The sequence below is a fragment of the Stegastes partitus genome, unplaced genomic scaffold, assembly GCF_000690725.1.
Source record: "Stegastes partitus isolate 25-593 unplaced genomic scaffold, Stegastes_partitus-1.0.2 Scaffold1405, whole genome shotgun sequence".
NCBI classification, from domain to species: domain Eukaryota; kingdom Metazoa; phylum Chordata; class Actinopteri; family Pomacentridae; genus Stegastes; species Stegastes partitus.
In genome coordinates, this window is record NW_007579136.1 from 40,485 (window position 1) to 59,561 (window position 19,077).

The 19,077-nt window shown below is 42.8% G+C and overlaps 2 protein-coding genes across 4 annotated transcripts in view; one reads left to right on the forward strand and one right to left on the reverse strand.

Annotated features, from left to right (window-relative positions):
* Nucleotides 1-3,630: 3,630 nt before the first annotated feature.
* Nucleotides 3,631-16,712, forward strand: ica1 (islet cell autoantigen 1). Its single transcript, XM_008299353.1, has 12 exons — nucleotides 3,631-3,647; nucleotides 3,741-3,912; nucleotides 4,370-4,442; nucleotides 5,984-6,107; nucleotides 6,800-6,998; nucleotides 8,971-9,096; nucleotides 9,314-9,412; nucleotides 9,491-9,591; nucleotides 9,769-9,815; nucleotides 10,526-10,780; nucleotides 12,884-12,973; nucleotides 13,102-16,712. Exons 1-12 carry the CDS (start codon nucleotides 3,631-3,633, stop codon nucleotides 13,221-13,223), a joined length of 1,425 nt encoding a protein of 474 aa, XP_008297575.1. The 3' UTR covers nucleotides 13,224-16,712.
* glcci1b (glucocorticoid induced 1b) overlaps nucleotides 15,639-19,077 on the reverse strand; it is a 20,324-nt gene continuing 16,885 nt past the window's right edge. For all 3 annotated transcript variants that reach the window (XM_008299352.1, XM_008299351.1, XM_008299350.1), the window contains exons 8-9: nucleotides 18,201-18,321; nucleotides 15,639-17,953 (exon numbers count right to left, since the gene is read on the reverse strand). In XM_008299352.1, the coding sequence (XP_008297574.1) occupies nucleotides 17,590-17,953; nucleotides 18,201-18,321 (485 nt within the window). In that variant the 3' untranslated portion in view covers nucleotides 15,639-17,589. The remainder of the gene's footprint in view (nucleotides 17,954-18,200; nucleotides 18,322-19,077) is intronic.

The following is a 19,077-nucleotide window of genomic DNA, read 5'->3' on the forward strand; positions in this document are numbered from 1 at the left end:
AAAAAACCTTGTAAAGTGGTTGACATATAAAGCTTAACTACCACAGATATCTACATAAATATCTTTATTTTATGCTTAAAAATAAATTAGGAAAATCAGAGGTAGTTCAGCAGAAACTGATTAAATAATCAAATATATTTCTACTTCTCAGTGAGCTGTGTCACTGTTTTCTACTCTACCATTGATCCGACCAGTTTGCGCACTAATGCACGAGCAGTTTTTTTGTTGTTTTGTATATATTTACTCGCGCAGTAATTACTCTGTTTGCACGAGACAAACATTTGATGCGCGCGGCCTGTCCAGAGGAGGGGGCGCGCACCGCGGATGACGTCAGCGGCGTGTCGTGCAGGCGGACAATGCGCTGAAGTGCAGCAGCAGCTGTGTGTACACACGTACAGTAGATCAGGGCCTGTCGGGCTGCCAGCTGCTCCGGGACACGGCGGCAGGGATGTGAAGCTCCGTTTCTACATGGTACCGACACGCAGAGGTACGTGAGCAACAACCGGTGTTTTTATTTTTCATTATTTTATTTTGAAATCCGCTTATTGTGATATTTATTCACAGAACGAGAGAAGCGCTGCTGGGAGCTTCTCCGCCGCACAGAGCAGCGAGCCAGCCGCTGTTTATTCTAGCGTCGTTTCTAATCGTTAATTCGGGGGTAAATAATATCACGTATTGTTTTCCTTTGTTAATAATGAGGTGCTGTGGGGGGCAGCTTATCGCAGCATCCCGTCAAAACGAGTCGTGACGTGGGAGCTGCGTGTAAGATGTGCTGATTATTCATTCATTTCATCACGCAAAAAAAAAAAACAGGTGGTGCTCAACGTTTTACACAGAAGCTCAAATCCACTGGAGTTAATGATTGAATGGAGCTGGGTGGGATGCTAGAAACACAAATAAGATCCCTGTCACACCTTATTGATGTGGAATAAAGGTCATCACACTTACATAAGCTCCGCTCACACTCAAGGCTTTTATGCTGCTGAGTCCGGATCAATTATCATGGATCCAGCATCTTTTAAAAGCAGAGAAATGCCTTCAGTGGTGGTGTTAACTCGTTGTCCCAGTTAAGGCCTCCGAGCAAGCTGAAGCAAAAGTAAGGAAGGGAAGTTTTATCTGATGTAATAATGAACACAACCAGCATTTATCCTGAAAATAGATAAAGTTATCAGTACATTTTTGAAATCTGCAAACATCTGGTGAAGTGGTCCAGGGATGCCAGGTTGAAAACTTGATATTCCCAGTGACAGGAAGTAACTCTACTTCTATATATCAGCTTCAGGAGCTCAGTGGAGAAAAGTAACTGTCACACTGTTTTGAAGTACAGTTTTGAGGTACTAGTACTTTACTCAGGTATTTCTATTCTACAGTACAATACAGAGGCTACCGGAGATTTCCAAACTTTTTGTGTAGTTTTGAGTGTTTCACATTTTAGATGTTTAAGAGTTCGCCTCTGAAAGTCTCACATGGTTTCTTTTTGTTTTGTTTTTTTAAACCAAAAATGAGAGAAAAACAGATTTGTGGTTAGGACTGCTTTTCTACTTCACTCCCATGATTTATCTGCTGTTTCTGTGTCTAAAACTGGACATAAACTAGTTTAAATGAGCTCCACCTGCAGCAGTTTCAACATGCTGCTGATGCTTCACTGATAACAATAAAATCATGTCATATACAATCAGATATCACTCAGAACAAGGACTGGTTCAACTATTTTCTTTAAATGTTTTTTAAAATTATTTTTAATTTTTTACTTTTTCTTGTTTCACTTTATTTATATTCAGAAACACACACACAAAAAAAACTTGTGAAACCAGTCTTGTCAGCTTCCAGTGTGGGGCTGTCAGTATTATTGTTATTCTTCGGACACATATGGCTGCATTAGTCCAATATTACAACTTGCCATTGTGTCGCGTCGTGTTGCAGCAGCTGCAGGTGAGCCGCTGCGCTCTAAATGAACAAACAGGTGCTGTTCAATGATCAGGGTTCACGACCGCACTCAATCTTTTCAACATGATTCGTGTCTCGATGTTGCTTTTCAGCACCAATCGATCGGACAGCAGCTACCAATGACGATTCATTCATTAATTGTCATTTAGTCTCTGCCCTGTTTTGGGAAAGAAATCAATGAAAACAAACAAGAGTTCACATAATGTTGCCCAAACACCAAATGCCAGTTTTAATAATTAGCCTACAGTTTAGTTTGAATTGTGCTTTATCGGTAAATGAGCTGAATTCTGAAGGAGGCGAACCGTTAGATTAGCAGAGCAACACGACGGAAATTGTGCCCAAAATAGAAATGCTATGAAGAATTCAGAGGAATTCAGGTCCTTCTCTTAAGTACCAATACAACAATGTAAAAATACTCCATTACAAGTAAAACTCCTGCATGAATATCCCTCTGAAGTAAAAGTACAGAAGCATTAAGTAGCTGAAGTAATAAAAGTGTTGGTTTGGTCAGTGACTGATATATTATTACAGATGACATGGTTAAATTATTAACAGTGAAGCATCAGTGAGTCAGCAGCGTGTTGTAGCTGCTGCAGGTTTATATCCGGTTTAACGTACAGGGACAGCTAAGTCCTGGGTCAATACTGGGCCATCAGCCATGTGAGCTGGAGTGACTGTAAACATGTGAAACTCCCCATCGGTCTGAGGTGGAACGTCTTCAAGAACATAAAAAATGAGTCCAGTTGCTTTCTACTGAAGCTCCTAGGATTTACTAAAATACTTTACTGGAGTATTTCCATTTTGTGCTACTTTATACATCCACTCGACTACATCTCAGAGGCTAGTTTTGTACTTTTTACTCCACTTAATATATTTCTACAATTGCACAATTGCATTTATCCAAAGCAACGTACATCTGAGAGCAGATACAAGACAAGCAAGGAGCTCGTCAGGAGAAAACAATCTAGAAAAGCGCCATAGAACAAATTCAAGCGAGATAAGGCATTGATGCCCACAGCAGGCTGTGTGGGAGGTAATAGGATTGTTTGTTTGTTTGTTTGTTTTCGGGCTGTCAGGTGTGAAGGTTTGATAACTTTAGTTACTGGATAGTTTGCATATTCAGATCAATAGTTTAAAATATAATCAAGAAATAAACTAGGATTTATTATTTTGAGATTAAGATCAAACTTTACTGATCGTCAGACAAACTACTCAGCAGTAAATAAAGTCATTACAAGTGATGAACATATTATAATGTAGTAACATCATTTATTAACTGAGCAGTTCAGCAAAATGTGAACTTTTACCTCTGATACTTTAAATATACTTTAATACTTTTGTGCTTCTGCTTCTGTAAAAAAAAAAAAAACAGACTGTGGCTTATTTGCAACAGAGCACTTCTACACTGTCTTATTGTTACTTGAAGTACAAGATCTGAGTACTTTATCCCCACAAACAGATTTGATTGTATACTTTAAGTTGAAATAAAAACACTGATTTCCTAAAGTACATAATGTGCAACACATATTTGCACACAAAGAATGTACTCCTACTCTTAGATTTAGAGGCAATGCACTTTTAATTGCGGAAAATTTAGGAAAACATCTCTACATATTTAAAACTACATCTATTATTCAGTATGAATCTATGTTTCTGTGCTTTCTCTGCAGGTGATCTTGAAAAATGGAGGGAGGAAATTTGTGAGTATATCTCTGTTATTTCACATTGATGCAGCAGTGCGAGGATTTTAGACCAGATTTCACAACATCGTTCCAACCCTGGTGTCACTGCAGCGGCTACTCCCGAGACTATCTCGACCGCTTCATCCAAAGCCAAGACTCGTCTGTGGTGAACAAGTTCCAGCAGAAGTACTGGAAAACCAAGCAGACGCTCATCAAGGTCACCGGGAAGAAAGAGGATGAGCATGTGGTGGCGTCGGACGCGGATCTGGACGCCAAGCTGGAGGTGAAGCTGTTGAGCTGTTTTTCAGCAGTGGGAGCCGTGTTGCATCCCGAACACCTCTGTCACGTCACGGAAACGCTGGAGGCGCTTTCCCTCGAGCCGACGCTGCGCAGACTAAAATGGCTTTTTGATTCACACAATGCCAATATTTGCTCGAGGCTTAGAAGTTGCATTAGGCGGGCCGTCCGAGCCCTGTTATCTACGCCTCCATCTCAGGAGAGAGGAAAGTTTAATGGATGGAATCGATGCTTGATAAACATCCAACATTAATGTAGGCCACGTCCCCAGCAAGCATTACAGTAAACTATTTATAAGTGGGATTTAAAGCTTTAGTACGGCACATTTTTATAAAGTTTCCAGCATTATATTGCATCCACGGTGCAGATATTACCTTTGAAATCAACAAGATATCAGTCATTCCACTAGTTTGTGTTGATTTTTCTTTTTTGTCGCTCTGCAGGTCTTCCACTCCATCCAGAGGACCTGCATGGAGCTGCTGAAGGTCATCGAGCAGTACCAGAGGAGGATCTGCTGTACGTTCAAACAAACAGCTTTAAGTATTTCATGGAAATAGAAACTTTAGATTAAGTTTTAGAGTATGAAATGTGAACCAAAGGTTGGAAGATGTTCGTATTTTAGTTATCAGATCTCATGAACATAAGCTATAGTTAAGATATTAATTAGGCAACCTTTTTTTTTACCATTTAACTTTGAAACTTTGGGAAAAGTTTGGAGACCAGTGATAGTTTGTAACTGATGATATTAAGGACTGCATAAACAATTTTAAACGTTTCACCAAAAGTGCACTTCATGTTGGCAGTTTAACGATGGCAGCAGGTGGGTCGGGGCAGCCCAGACGTTGCTCACCACAGGTACATCCCAGCCGAGATGGGACAGTTGATCCCTCCGGCATTGTGTGGGACTCCTCTCTGTTAAGACATGTCCCCAATAAACCCACCGGGAGGCATCTGGGAAGCAGTGTGGTCAGATTCAGCGCCAAAGAGCAGCAGTCGTGAGCCCCTTTTCTCTCAGACAGCTTGTAAAGGAAGTCATTTCAACTCCTATAGTCCCAGTTTGTCCTTAGATCACAGTTACTGGGTCCGTCTGGAATCACCTGATCCAGTGACTATCAGTTATTATCTCTAAATCAAATCACATTATCAGACTAAGAAGCTGAATCTGAGTCTGCATCCTGAGATGTTCTTGTACCGGCTGCACCCAGTGCTCCGGTCGCGCCCTCTCCTGAGGCTCATGAAAGGCTGCACAGCACAAAGAGACGACCATCTGTCGGTTTATCTGTCGGTGGCACACAGTCACGTAGAGGTGGTTCTCCGGCTTTAAAGGGAAAGTTTCAACCCTGGAAGTTACATCAGTGCGGCACTTATCGCTTTGTGAAAGTCCAACCACTTACCAGGATTTTCGGTTTGTGTGACTCAGCATTATGTAGTTGGTGCTGCTCCACCTTCAGTGTGAGCTCTTTGCCTTACCTGGGGGGTGACACTCAACATCCCAGCTGGGAGATTCTGCCGGGAGATACCGTCTTTAACAACACGGCTCTCAGGGGTCATGCAACGCTGATATTCTCTGAGGAGACACCAGAAATACAACACAGAGCTCTGTGGAAATGACTGAGGTACCAGGAATAGAGCGAGGACAAACATAATGTCATGAATATTTGTTTTTAATTGATGGATTAACTTCATACAAAGTGCAGTAGATGGAAGAAAAAAATCTATAATAAATCAATATTTCCTTTAACATCTGGAGAACTGCCCCAGAACCTACCACGATGGATTTAATCTGTTCATTCATCTCATCTTTACCGACTCCACGGAGGTCAGACTATCAGGACTCTTTACTCTTTTTGTGGCTCAACATATTTCTTTATAACTGTCTGTTTGGGCTCATTTCTCTGCTTTGGAGTGAATTTAAGACCAATAATCAGATCAGTGTAGGACAAGAACCTAAATGGAATCTAAATGGAACCAAAAAGGAACGAGAAAGCTTCGTTTTATCTCAATGAAATGACCGATCAGGATGAGAAGCTCTAGTTCTTACCATGTGTGCTGTGCAGTTCTTTCCCAGGAGGAGAACGAGCTCGGTCGCTTCCTGCGCTCTCAGGGCTCGCAGGACAAAACCAGGGCTGGAAAGATCATGCAAGCCACGGGGAAGGCGCTCTGCTTCTCCTCCCAGCAGCGGTAGGCAGCGACGCACATCGACGTACAGCACGACAGACGATTCACAGGAAGGCTACAGCTGCATTAGAACATGTGTAAAGGATCAGTCAGTTGCATCACCTCCTTAAAAGACAACAAGGAAGAGTCCAAATGTAGTCCCAAAGAAATGTTCATTAGCTGTAATCACACATGATGCACTCATGACATACTTGACATTAAAAACGAGGACTTATGTAATAGCTGAAGCTGTGTCACAGTTAACTCCAAAAACTGAAATAATGACCAACGTTATCACGACTATAATATTCTTATACATATTGCTGAAACCATTAATATCCTGGCTGCCGGTGTTTCTCAGAGTTAAGAGCACATTATCACTGCTTATCCTTTATTTCTGCGCTGAGCAAGATAAAAATGTTTATTGAATCGATTCTCTCGGGGGCCTCTGATTGATTTTACTATTTGGTTTGGAAAAACACTTCCATGCTTTTGCTCATTTGGGGCTTGAAGAGCCGAGACACCTTTTAGTTCTCTAAAGCAATTTCCTCTGAGCATTCAGTTCTCTGGATGAATCTAATCTGCGATGTGAGGCCCAGGAGGGACTGGAATGTGAATATCAATATGACAATGTGCTGATGTCTAAAACGGATGTAATGCTGGTCGTTTGTCACAACGCAGCACTTTAACGCTGACTTTAACACTGCCTCCTGTAGATTGGCTCTGAGGAACCCTCTGTGCCGTTTGTACCAGGAGGTCGAGACATTTCGCTACCGGGCCATCTCCGACACCTGGCTGACGGTGAACAGGATGGAGCAATCCAGGACCGAGTACCGAGGAGCGCTGCTTTGGATGAAGGACGTATCTCAGGAGCTCGATCCAGACACGCATAAGCAGATGGAGAAATTCCGCAAGGTTGGTCTTTCACAGGGCCGCTAGGTGGATCGGTGGTTAGCACCGTCGCCTCGCAGCTAGAAGGTCGCCGGTTGGCGCTGGTTTGAGGACACCCGGGATCTTTCTGCGTGGAGTCTCCATGTTCTCCCCGTGCAGCGTGGGTTCTCTCCGGGTTCTCCGGCTTCCTCCCACAGTCCACAAACATGCTGAGGTTAATTGGTGATTGTAAATTGTCCGTAGGTGTGAATGTGAGTGTGCTTGGTTGTCTGTCTCTAAGTGTAGCCCTGTGATAGACTGGTTACCTGTCCAGGTGAACCTGCCTTCACCCTGAGTCAGCTGGGATAGACTCCACAACCCTAGTGAGGATTAAGGTGTACAGATAATGGATGGATGGTCTTCCATACGGTGCATCAGTCACTCATCATGAATCTATAGATCCTCTCATAGCACACATCAGGTGTCATAACGGCTGCGTTCCATTTAGTTTGACCTGTCAGGGCTCTGCTAGGCTTTACAGTTCACTAGGACACTTGAGCTGAGCTGCACACAGTACAACAAGTCATCATGTCTATATGCCAGCCATAATAGGTCACAATTCATATACAGCCATGTAACACAACAGCCTTCAAATTAATTGCTCTTTTGTTAAATTAATGGCCCAGCCTGCAATCCACTGTGGACATGATGGAGAGCTTTTCCTGCCAGGAAGAACATGAAAACAATAATATCAGAGGCAGTGTGTGGGAAAATATTACAGCTGCAACATTTGCAATTTCCTCATTTGCTGTAGGGCAGCAGCAAGTCTTATCGTTAATTAATCGGTCAGTTCTTTCTTTCGACTTAATGTTTAGTCTGAAAAAAAAGTCAGAAAACAGTGTGAAATGTTCACCATCAGCTCTCTGAGTCCCCACGTGGCATCTTCATGTATATTATCTGTCTGTATATCGTTAACTAATGGTAGCGTGTTGATCATTTCAGCCCTGGATGGTGATTGTGATCGATGCCATCCAGAATGAGGAGAGATTCTGAGATGGACTCACACTTTTCAGTGCAAAAGAAATGTGTGATTAAACAGGGCTGAACATTTTTAATAGAATTTTGTCACAGTTTTATTAATAAATGTGTAATAATTCAAAATATGTGTGCATTTGGGGCTCCATAGATAATCAACCCTGCAAGTGAAGCTTATTGTTCTGTATATTTGAAGGAGTTCATTTGCAAAAACAGAAAACTCCACCGTCACAAACCTTCAGAAAACCCACTTTTCCATCATCTACCTGAGACAACATCAATCAAACTTAAGTTATCTCTATTTTAGTCATTTCTGCTGAGTCAAATCCACTCAGCTTCAGTTTGATTGATATCATCTCCAGCAAACAACAACAAAATAAGTTTTCTGAAAATCGACAATAATGGAGTTATCGGTTTTTGCAAATAAACTCTTCATTTGTTCAGAAAACGTGAACACAAACAGAACTTCTGCTCCCAACTCATCGCAATATTAAAACATTTCCTTAAACACTTACTGAACTCCACATAACTTCTGTCCTCCGACATCATCTAAGACAGGGGTGTCGACATCCGGTCCTCGAGGGCCGCAGTCCTGCATGTTTTAGATGCTTCCTTCTTCCAACACACCTGATTCAAATGATCAGGATCGTTATCCGACTTCTGCAGAGCTTGATGATGAGCTGATCATTTGAATCAGGTGTGTTGGAAGAGGGAAACATCTAAAACATGCAGGATTGCAGCCCTCGAGGACCGCAGTTCGACACCCCTGATCTAAGAGGTGAGAGGCTTTTTAAAAAATATTTGGGTTTAAAAAACAGACCAGGTACAGAAACCTGCCACTAGAGGGCAGAACACACCCACAAATGGCGGTCCAACTATCACGCTGAAAGAACTCAACGCTACGCTTTACACTTGCACTAACTTGAAGCGTGCTATTTGCGGCTCCGTTTGCGACATCCCATTCCTGTCTGCTCCGCCTCAGGTCCAGGCCCAGGTGCGCACAACCAAAACAAGCTTTGACAAACTGAAGAATGACGTCTGCCAGAAAGTCGACCTGCTGGGAGCCAGTCGCTGCAACCTCCTCTCTCACGTCTTAACCACGTACCAGGTACACCAGGCCAATCCCATCTGTCTGCTCACACTCCACTGCTCTTAAATATGGTGTTTTCAATGGCTTCTGCCAGGAAGGAAGACAAACATGAAGGGAACAAAGGAAAACCAAACCTCGCATGGAGGTTTATCAAGAGACACTGCAACACATGTAAAATAACTTAGATTAGTGGATGAGCTGAACACGTGACCTTTACAGTTGTTGTGTGTTTCAGACGACACTTTTGCACTTCTGGGAGAAGACGTCCCACACCATGGCAGCCATTCACGAGAGCTTCAAGGGCAGTCAGCATTACGAGTTCTCCACAATTAAGGTCAGAGAGCGCCTCGACCTCTGTGGATCAAAAATTCGGAGACACAGTTAATAAGCAATGGTTTGACTCTTGTTCCAGACCTTACAAGACCCCGCGGACAAGCTGGCTAAAAAGAAGGGGAAGAAGAAAACCAAAGCAGAGTCAGAAGATGGAAAGAAGGCTGAAACCACAGACGACCAGTGAGTTAAAAAAAAAATCTGCTTATCTCATCTTTATCTTGCACGTAGACCAAACACATGCATGCCACAGCGAAGACCGACTGTGATTATATGAACCAGTCCAGTATTTCTACACACCTGTTGCCTCACAAATGGACAAAATGTTATAAACTTATCTCCTGTTTGTCTCATTTATAGGCTCATCTCCCTTGTAAATGAAAACACCAGCGATAAGACCAGAGAAGGTAAAAGACAACTTCATTAAATCTGTTTTTAGACATCGTTTTAGTGCAGAAAGGGCTGCACGGTGGCTCAGTGGTTAGCACCGTCGCCTCGCAGCTAGAAGGTCGCTGGTTGGCGTCCCGGTGAGGACACCCGGGATCTTCCTGCGTGGAGTCTCCATGTTCTCCCCGTGCAGCGTGGGTTCTCTCCGGGTTCTCCAGCTTCCTCCCACAGTCCAGAAACATGCTGAGGTTAATTGGTGATTGTAAATTGTCCGTAGGTGTGAATGTGAGTGTGCTTGGTTGTCTGTCTCTAAGTGTAGCCCTGTGATAGACTGGTTACCTGTCCAGGTGAACCTGCCTTCACCCTGAGTCAGCTGGGATAGACTCCACAACCCTAGTGAGGATTAAGGTGTAGAGATGATGGATGGATTTTTTTTGCAGAAATGTATTTCTATTTAGTTTTTCTATGTTTTATAGTCTTGTTATTAGAGTCGGAATAAGAAGACAAGCAAACTTTTCAGAAACTGTAACCAGGGTATTTTTTGGGGGGCATTTTTGCTCAGAAAATGACTAATTGATGAACAAAAAGCTGCTGATTAATCATCTGATAACTGACCAGCAATGCAGAATAATGTGTGAGGAGCTTCTGGGCAAATAGAATCGACTAAATCACAGGGAGCTTAGTTATATAACTGCAGACTTACTGCATAATTACGCTTTTGCCCGATCAGATCTTCTCTCTGCTGATGCGGAGTTGGAGGGAGAGGAGAAGGACAGCATGGCTTTGCTCAACGAGATCCTCGGCGGTTTGTCCGTGGACGACGGCGACTTCTCTCGGGAGTGGACGGAAGTGTTCGGAGAGACCGAGGAGGGAACGAGCGCAGCGTCCGGTAGACCAGCAGAGAGCCAGCAAAAGGAAAACTCCTTCTTTCTACCATCGCAGCTGCTGGACCAGAGCTTGAATAATCTGCAGTCTTCCGTCTCAGGTCAGAAAATACTCGTCTCTATGTGTGTGTGTGTGTGTGTGTGTGTGTGTGTGTGTGTGTGTGTGTGAGCCAGACAGAAAATGGGTAAACGAGTCCAAAAAGCTCTTCAGTGGCCAAAAAAATAGACTTTTCCACCAAGATAAAATCATGCAAAGCCTCAACAAATTACCCACCTTAATACCAATTTAATTAAGCACTGAGGCGAAATAAATATGCCCAAAGGCTAAATAATAACTTACGTTGTTTTTCCATGAATGAAATACAAAAAGCAGAGCTGTTCTTTTTCCACCTTGTTCGAGCTAAATGTTTCCACACGGGGAGGAAAGTGGCTTTATAATGACTTATCAAGCCCACGTCTGTCAGAGTAATAGAAAGAGGCAATTAGAATATGGCAATTAGATTTGCTTACCCGTAGGTAATTGCAAACTACTTTCCATTTCATCCGAGCCTGGGCATTGGCTGCTGCCACCTCGTCTGCTTTTGCTGATTTGGTTTTTTGTTCTTTATCCATTTTGGAAGGTTGTGGGCATTAGGGCAGATTTTAGGAGGGATGCGAGGGATACATGAAGACACACATGCATTTGTGTCCCTCTGTAAAAAACAAGCAAAGACCTTTCACGTCCTGTGTCTGAATTCTGTGTTTTCTTTTATGACATTTACATCATAAATTGTTGCAGGAAAATGCACCACAATGCAAGGACGTAAACTGTGGCTGTGAGCAGCACTGCGATGAACAAAACTCATGATTTAGGCTTTTGAATGTGAGATTCCTGTTTTCAGAGTCACGTTATAGCACCCTGGCAACATTCCTGCTTGCTATAAAGATAAACAGGAGCCGCGAGGTCAACGAGAAACAAACATTAGTTTAGACGACGGCAAAATGGGTTTTCTAAGAGAGAGTCCAGCTAATCAACGAAGCACACCGCCGCCTCAATCTCCTTCTTTTAAAAAGCTGTCAAAACACGTTATAGTTTTTCTTCTTTTAACAGATATGACGGCTTGAATTTAAAACTGTGGGACCACAAATCAAATACAATATGTCGGCCCTGGGACTGTCAGCGTGATTCAATCAGAACTGTGTGAACGCAAAGAACTCGGTGAAACTATAAAGCGATTACAAAGCGCTGAAGCAGTAATCAGAGTTTGCAGGGACTGACTGAAGGGCAGAATAGCTTCTGACACCATGACAAAACATCCGGCTCAAATCTAGTTTAACACTTGTACCTCTCTGCACTCTTTACTTGTTGCACCCATTAACTCTCTGCTTCACACCTTCAAGAGTCGGTCAAGTTGTTCACGAGGCCGATCGTGTGAAGGCCTTTGGCTGTCGGCAGTCACATCACAACTTACAGGAAGAACTGTGAGACAGCTCAGACTCGACAGACGAAGAAGAAGTCAGACTCAGCGCACGACAGCAAGTTTAAACGTTGATCCCAAAACAGGGCAAGTCCTGAAAGATTCACAGAACCTGGCAAATCAAGAATAAAACAGCCAGAGACAAAGAATGTAAAACAAATCATGGAAGAAAATCCCCCCAAATTCTCCTGAGCGAGACGAAGCCAGATGCATGCAATAAGGCTTGAAGGTGCAGTTAAGCAACTAAACCTCCAACAGATTTACAGCCTTGACATCGGAGCGCGTCCGTCTACAGAAACATTTCATTCAAAGTTTCCACACTGGGACTTGCTGGTGAGCAAAAAAAAAAAACCCCAAAGGAGATGCTGAAACCGACACCCCATCATGCTCTCATGTGCGTACATGTCCAGAGCAATGGAACATTTGTTTGTATTTAGTTTGTTTGTTATCAACAATTCATTCCAAGTGTTGCTCCATGTTCTGTTTTCTGGATACACAAAGCGTAAAAAATTAAATAAACATGCCTGAAACAAGCCATCAGAGGTGCAACGGTCTGATTTTAATAAGCCGACACAGAACATTATCTGCGTTTTTTGCCTCCACATGAATGTTTTGATCAGCTGTTTGCGCGTCCAACAGTCCACATCGGCAGCGTGTGAGAAAGTGCGAAGATTTATTTGTTGGATCACGCTTTTGGCACGTCAACGCTCCCCTGATGATTAATCCAAATCTGCATCTCCACTTCAGATTGGGCCGGGATCATTCCGCAGCCCGTCGCCCCGGCAACAGAGCACTCATCTGGAGCCAATCAGAACCCTTCTAAGCCAGCCGTGAAAGGTAGGACCGGGCCAAATGGGTAAAAAGTTAAATTAAAAACTGTGTACTTATGCGTACTTTATGAGAACTTGTAGCCTGAGCTCGACCAGATTTTGTCTCGGTGACATTTACCCCTTGTGGTTCCACAGAGGCAACGGGGACGTCCAAAGACCTCTCGGCGTGGTTCAACCTCTTCGCTGACCTGGACCCCCTCTCCAATCCAGACGCAGTCGGCAAAACCGACGCCGAGCACGAGCTTCACAACGCGTAGTTTCTCCCGAGCATCACGTGATCTCTTCTAAAGCAGGAACATTTGTGAGGGGCACAGCTGCATATTGCTGCCACCGCGATGGTACAGAAAACCCGATCAGACGCACAACCAGCAGGCCTCGTGCAAAATTACAAGAACTAAACTCACAACTGATGAGCAGGGAGGCAGATTATCTAACAGAGTCCACAATGGGAAAATGGCACACACTTGATTGACTTAATTCCAATTCCTTAATCCTCTGAACCCCCAAAAACGACACCACGTCAGATACAGAAAGAGGAAACAAATCATGCCTGAAGTGCAGTTTTGTCAGGAAAATTAACCAAATCAGATTTAAAACTGCTATTTTATTAGGATCCCGTTATTTTGCATGTCTCATTTAATAATTTGTTGTTTTTTTTTTTTTAAAAGCATTTAATTCTGCGCTCCATTTGTGACTCAGCTGCAGCCGTCAAGTAACAAAAATTCAGGAGACTTTTGAGCTGAGCTGGTAGGAAACAAATGAAAAAAGTGAGCAGGGAAACATCTCTAGTATGTCGAGGCTACAACTGTTCTAAATGTTGATTCAAGGTATTTTCAATGTTTGGAAAAAAGCTGTTGTTTCCATAGAGACATGCATATACAGGACTACATATAGCAGTGAAAAGAATCTCACAAAAAGTGTGGAAAAAAAAACACCACTAAGGAAATTTGGAGTTTAAACCCGACGCTAAATTTAACTCATCATGGCTTTCAAATTCACTACATGTTGTTTTAGATTGCAGGATGTTATTGGCATATTTGGACACAGCAGCTGAGCAGTTAGAAAAACTGTCTCATGGTGTCCTGGATGTTACAGCACCAACATCCATCAATCTGTGACCTTCACGTCTTCCTGACCGACTCTCTGCGTCCGTCACAACGCTGTGCTGCTCTGATGAAACAGCTGTAATCCTAATACATATATAACATGACGACAGACTAATGCGCCGTCTGCAGATGTTCAAAAACAGGAGTTGAAGCTCTGCAGTGTGATTCCAGTAACAGAGCAAACAGCCTTCTTTAGCAATTTAGGGGCCTTAATTATGCGAATGATCGTCTCTCACAAACACGCTCATTAAGAGTTTAAATTCAGCTTCACAGGCTCACCAGCAAATATCACCGAGTGACAAACTTAGGATGAGAACACAGACATGTTGTGAAAGTTAAATTTCATACAGAATATTTTAAGAATAAGAAAAGGATGTTGGTAATACAAGACATTAATGTGGCTAAAGCTCAGATTTGATCTCATGGTGGCAGCATTATGCTTCTGGAAACGTCCCACTAACAACCATCAGCTCTCTTGTGAAAGAAAAGAACCATTTACAGGATGACCTTATGAAGCCTGTCGGCTGTTTCACTGGGTTAAACATTTCATGTTCAGCATGGATACCTCAGTACGAGTTTGGAACAATAAGCCTTTGACGTTCGCTGCCTTGGAAATCTGTAGTCTCTCGTAGCATTCATGCTTTATTTCCCGATTCTCATCACTGCAGATTGCAAACAGGGAAAACTACTTTACAGCGGAGAGAAAGCAAACATGACAAAGATCTCAGCGCGGCCGCTCATGTGTTTACAGATGTGTGCAACAGGTCGACTGGAGGAGTTTTAACGCAGTCACAGAGAATTATTCAGACATAAACGGAAGCATATCTGCCTGCCATCGATCTGTTGAACACAGCACGTCTGGATGGGTGACCTCCATCCATCAGACAGCAGAGAGGTTTCCTTCAACACACAAACAGCTTCATGCTTTCAGATTTGTTTGCTACATGCAATATTTGTGATTCCAATTTAAATATATTCCAGACGTGTGTCGATTTGTCTTTAAAGCACACATCTGTCATCTATTACTGCATGTTGCATGCCTGGTTTTATGTCATCCAGTAATTGTGATTGAATGAACAATATGTTTTACATATATTGGGATTTTATTATTTTTTCAAAGCATTCTTTGATGTTTGCATTTATTTATCAGTTATTGGGAAGTATGTGCAGTTTCAGTGCGTTACTCTACCAGCAGAAGAACGTTTGACAACTATGAAAATACAATCTTTGACTGGTATCGACTCCAATGCTGCAGAAATTGAATATATAGATCAGAGTAAATGCCTTAATCTACTCACACCAAGAATATAGAACCTCAGAACTATCTGATTCCTTGTACAGTATATTACAAATGAGTGTCGATTTATTTTGTTGGAACTTCTCGTGTCCTTTTTGACGTTGAAGCCATGCGGCATTCGTTGATGTCCGGTTAGAACCAAACCCATCGATTGCCTTACCTTGACTCCTCTGTGTACATAAATGCCATGCTTATTATTACTGATCATTAGTCTTTGTGTACGGCCTTTAAAAAAAAAAAAACAGATTACATACCGATCCAAACAGACACACGTTTTGTTTTCTTTATTGAAAAACACACAAGATCTACATAAAAACGTGTAATACACAGGAGAACTGGATCATCATCATCATCGCCAAACACGGCAACCATCTTTTAACTGCGCTGCACAATTAGCTTGTGAACAAAGTCAGAATTAGTACGATTGAAACTCCCGGAGTTGCAAGCAGAACATTTAATTTATGTGGCATGCGCAGCACATGTTGTTCATGTTTGTGTTTGTGTGTGTGTGCAAGTGGTCGATGAGACAAAAGGTCTGGAATGAAGTATTTACTAGTTAAATCCTCATCACAGTTTAACTGGTACACATCAGTCACGCTTTTGTTTTTTGCTTTAATATGTTCTGAATACTGAACTTGTGCGAGTAGTTTTAGGCCACATGTGGTGGAGACTGTACGAGCCGGCCGTGTGACACAATGTTTTAGTGTAGCTTTACTTCAAACAATAATTAATTGCACTCTCTTTTTCTGATTGCTTTAAATTGGTCTAAAATAAAAACAGTGATTATCATTTCACTTCCAAATAAGTGCTTAGGCTTGGTTGTAATGACTGGAGCCTGTGTCTGAAACACAATGAGCCGCTGTTTGTTTACATGTCGCTGAATTGTTCATATACAAACTGAAATACACAAACATTCTTCTTCTGGCACAAAACGGTGTCCCGCGTGTTCCCAATCCATGTCAGGCCTTTCATCGTTTCGCAATTTGCTTTGGTACATATTTAACAAAGAGGGGGTTAAACAAAAGACATAATTGTCAACCTGTAAATGTGGGAGGGTGCAGCTTATGGAGCCAGTCCTGTTGACCGATGCAACAGCCATCTCTGGAATGTGTCGTAGCACCTGAAGCTCTAACCTGAACGCGGTAACTTGTCCGACATCAATCGATTGATTCAGTCTGTCATAACGTCCCTCTGCAGGGCAAGAATTAAACGTTTCTGCAAAAAGACTGGAATGTCGTTTTGTAGAAGAAAGTCATGAACACTGGGGAAAGGCAACAGAGTCCAACAAGTACATTCTACATGACCTGAGTTATTGTTCTGGGTAGTGTGGGGCAAAAAAAAAAACAAAAAACGAGGACAGTGAGGAGCTGTGTGCTTTGTGATTGGTCATTTGGTCACTGAATAAACAGCTGATATTTGCATTTTTGTCTTTAGCTTACCAAGTTGTATTAGTGATCGGACTAGGAATGCAGGTCTAAGGTTTGGCTGTAGGCCTGTTGGGTGGAGGCTGCAATCAAGCAACTGCTGGTTTCACAAAGACATTTGCTACAAATACATTCAAATAAACAAGTGAAGAAAGGCCCGCGGCCTGCTTCCTTCTGAGTCTAATGTGGGGCAAAGTACTCTGACTAGAAGACATCCCAAAACTTTAAACAAAAAACGCAGCGTATGTATTTTAGATGTTAGCTGGCTGAACACTGAACAGCTACGAAGCTGGTTAGATAACATGAGTACGATGTGTCTGATACCTCATAGTCGACTCTCATGAAAGTTTTGGATTTTTCCTTGAATTTCATCCTGATAAAACTGCTGACGCTAAGTAACACAATAATTTAAGCAGTCGTTTCTATTTTTTCGTAAATAAAGCAAAGCTATTTCTGTTATGGGTGTCGTTGCGGTACAGAGAAGAAGGCTAGGTTAGTGATGGGTGAAGAGAGGCTGTGCCCAAGGTCAGCAACAACGCCCAAACCATCAAGTATTCTGATTAAAACATCACCTACAGCGGGGCTAACACTAGGATCAGCTCCTGCAGCAGGACGCTGGTACCATTATCCTCCGAGGCGTTTGTCATTTCCAGACCTTGGGCACTCCCTGCTGGCTAACGTTAGGATTATCGGAGTGCAAGGACTTTTTTTTTTTCTTTTTTTCTCTTTTAAACCATACCACCTAACTAGTTGCAATATTTAGCCTGTAGGCGGTCTGGTCATGAATACCTGAGGACTAGCTGGTGAGGAGAACTTGTGCCGAGTCATCTTTCCCCACATCTGTGTCGGGGCTCTGGCTGTCTGTGCTGTTGTCTGAGTTTACGCTGCTGCTGCTGCTGCTGCTCGAGTCGCTGTTCCGGTCTGTGGAGGTCGCGAAGGTAGCTAGCGGCGCCGTGGCCAGAGTCGGGGTCACCTGAGGTCCCGGGCTGCTGTTGCCATGGAGACCGGGGTTGATGGAGGAGCAGGAGGAGGGAGACACGGGGGAGAACAAAGAGGAGCAGAGGAGTTTGACGGGGCAGAAGGCGGAGCCCCTGGGAATGAAGTTCACCTTGTTTTTGTCGGGGCACGAGAAGAGAGGGAAGCCTTTTGATTTGCCGGACCTGAAGACGACACAAGTCAGGATTTTGGATTGTTAAGTTTCTATTTAAAAGACCGTCGAGCCATTCTGCCCTCATCCCTGCAACCCACAGTGCAAATAAGCTTGTGCTATGCCAAAACAGGAGTCCGTGAAGCAGCGTAATAAACTATCTGCTGCTCTCCCTTTAATGATTATCACACTCTGTGCAGCAGTAAGTGTCAAATACAAAGGTGCATTCAAGAACATAAACACATCGTAAAAATACTCACACCAACTCCTCGAACACTTTGACCCTCTCGCAGCCCTCCGGAGGTTCCCGTTTGAACATATAGCTGTTGTTAGGTTTGGGAGAAGTGGCGAACTTGGGGAGAGGAGAGCTGCACACGCTGTCTGCAAATCAAGAATAAAAAGGTTCACCACAAATGCTTTTGGTATTGATCCTAACAAATGGCTTTATATAACACAAAGCAACACATTTTTCTACCAAAAAAGCATCCACAGCCATACTGTAATGTTAGCAGTTTAAGACAAAAAAAAAAATCCAATCTATGCTGCCAAACCCATCTTTTTTATAGTGTTCTTCTGCGGCAAAACAATACATCTTGACAGTTTGGTCCTTGTGCTATTAGCAGCCAATCCATCCACTAGAAGTCTGGTAAGCCCACTTCACTTCTTTCTAACTCCAGACTTTTTAACTTGTAGTCTTCAGCCCCAAGGATCACCGACACCAACTTATCAGATGTCAAACATCACTCTGCAGCCTGCAGTGCTCCCCAAAACCAGTAAACACAGTAAAGTAAAATCAGCATTTTCTTGAAACCCTCTGAAACCCAAAAGCCTGCCGGTGGGTTTGAAGTGTGTGTTGACTTAAAAAAAAAAGAAAAAAGAACAGAAAAAAAACAGCAGAATAAATTCACAACTTTATTCTACATGTCTAATTTTAAAACTTGCCAAAAATTAAACAAAAAGCCCTGTGAATCCGCTGCAACTAACAATCCATCCATCCATCCATCCATCATCTCTACACCTTAATCCTCACTAGGGTCACTGGAGTCTATCCCAGCTGACTCAGGGTGAAGGCAGGTTCACCTGGACAGGTAACCAGTCTATCACAGGGCTACACTTAGAGACAGACAACCAAGCACA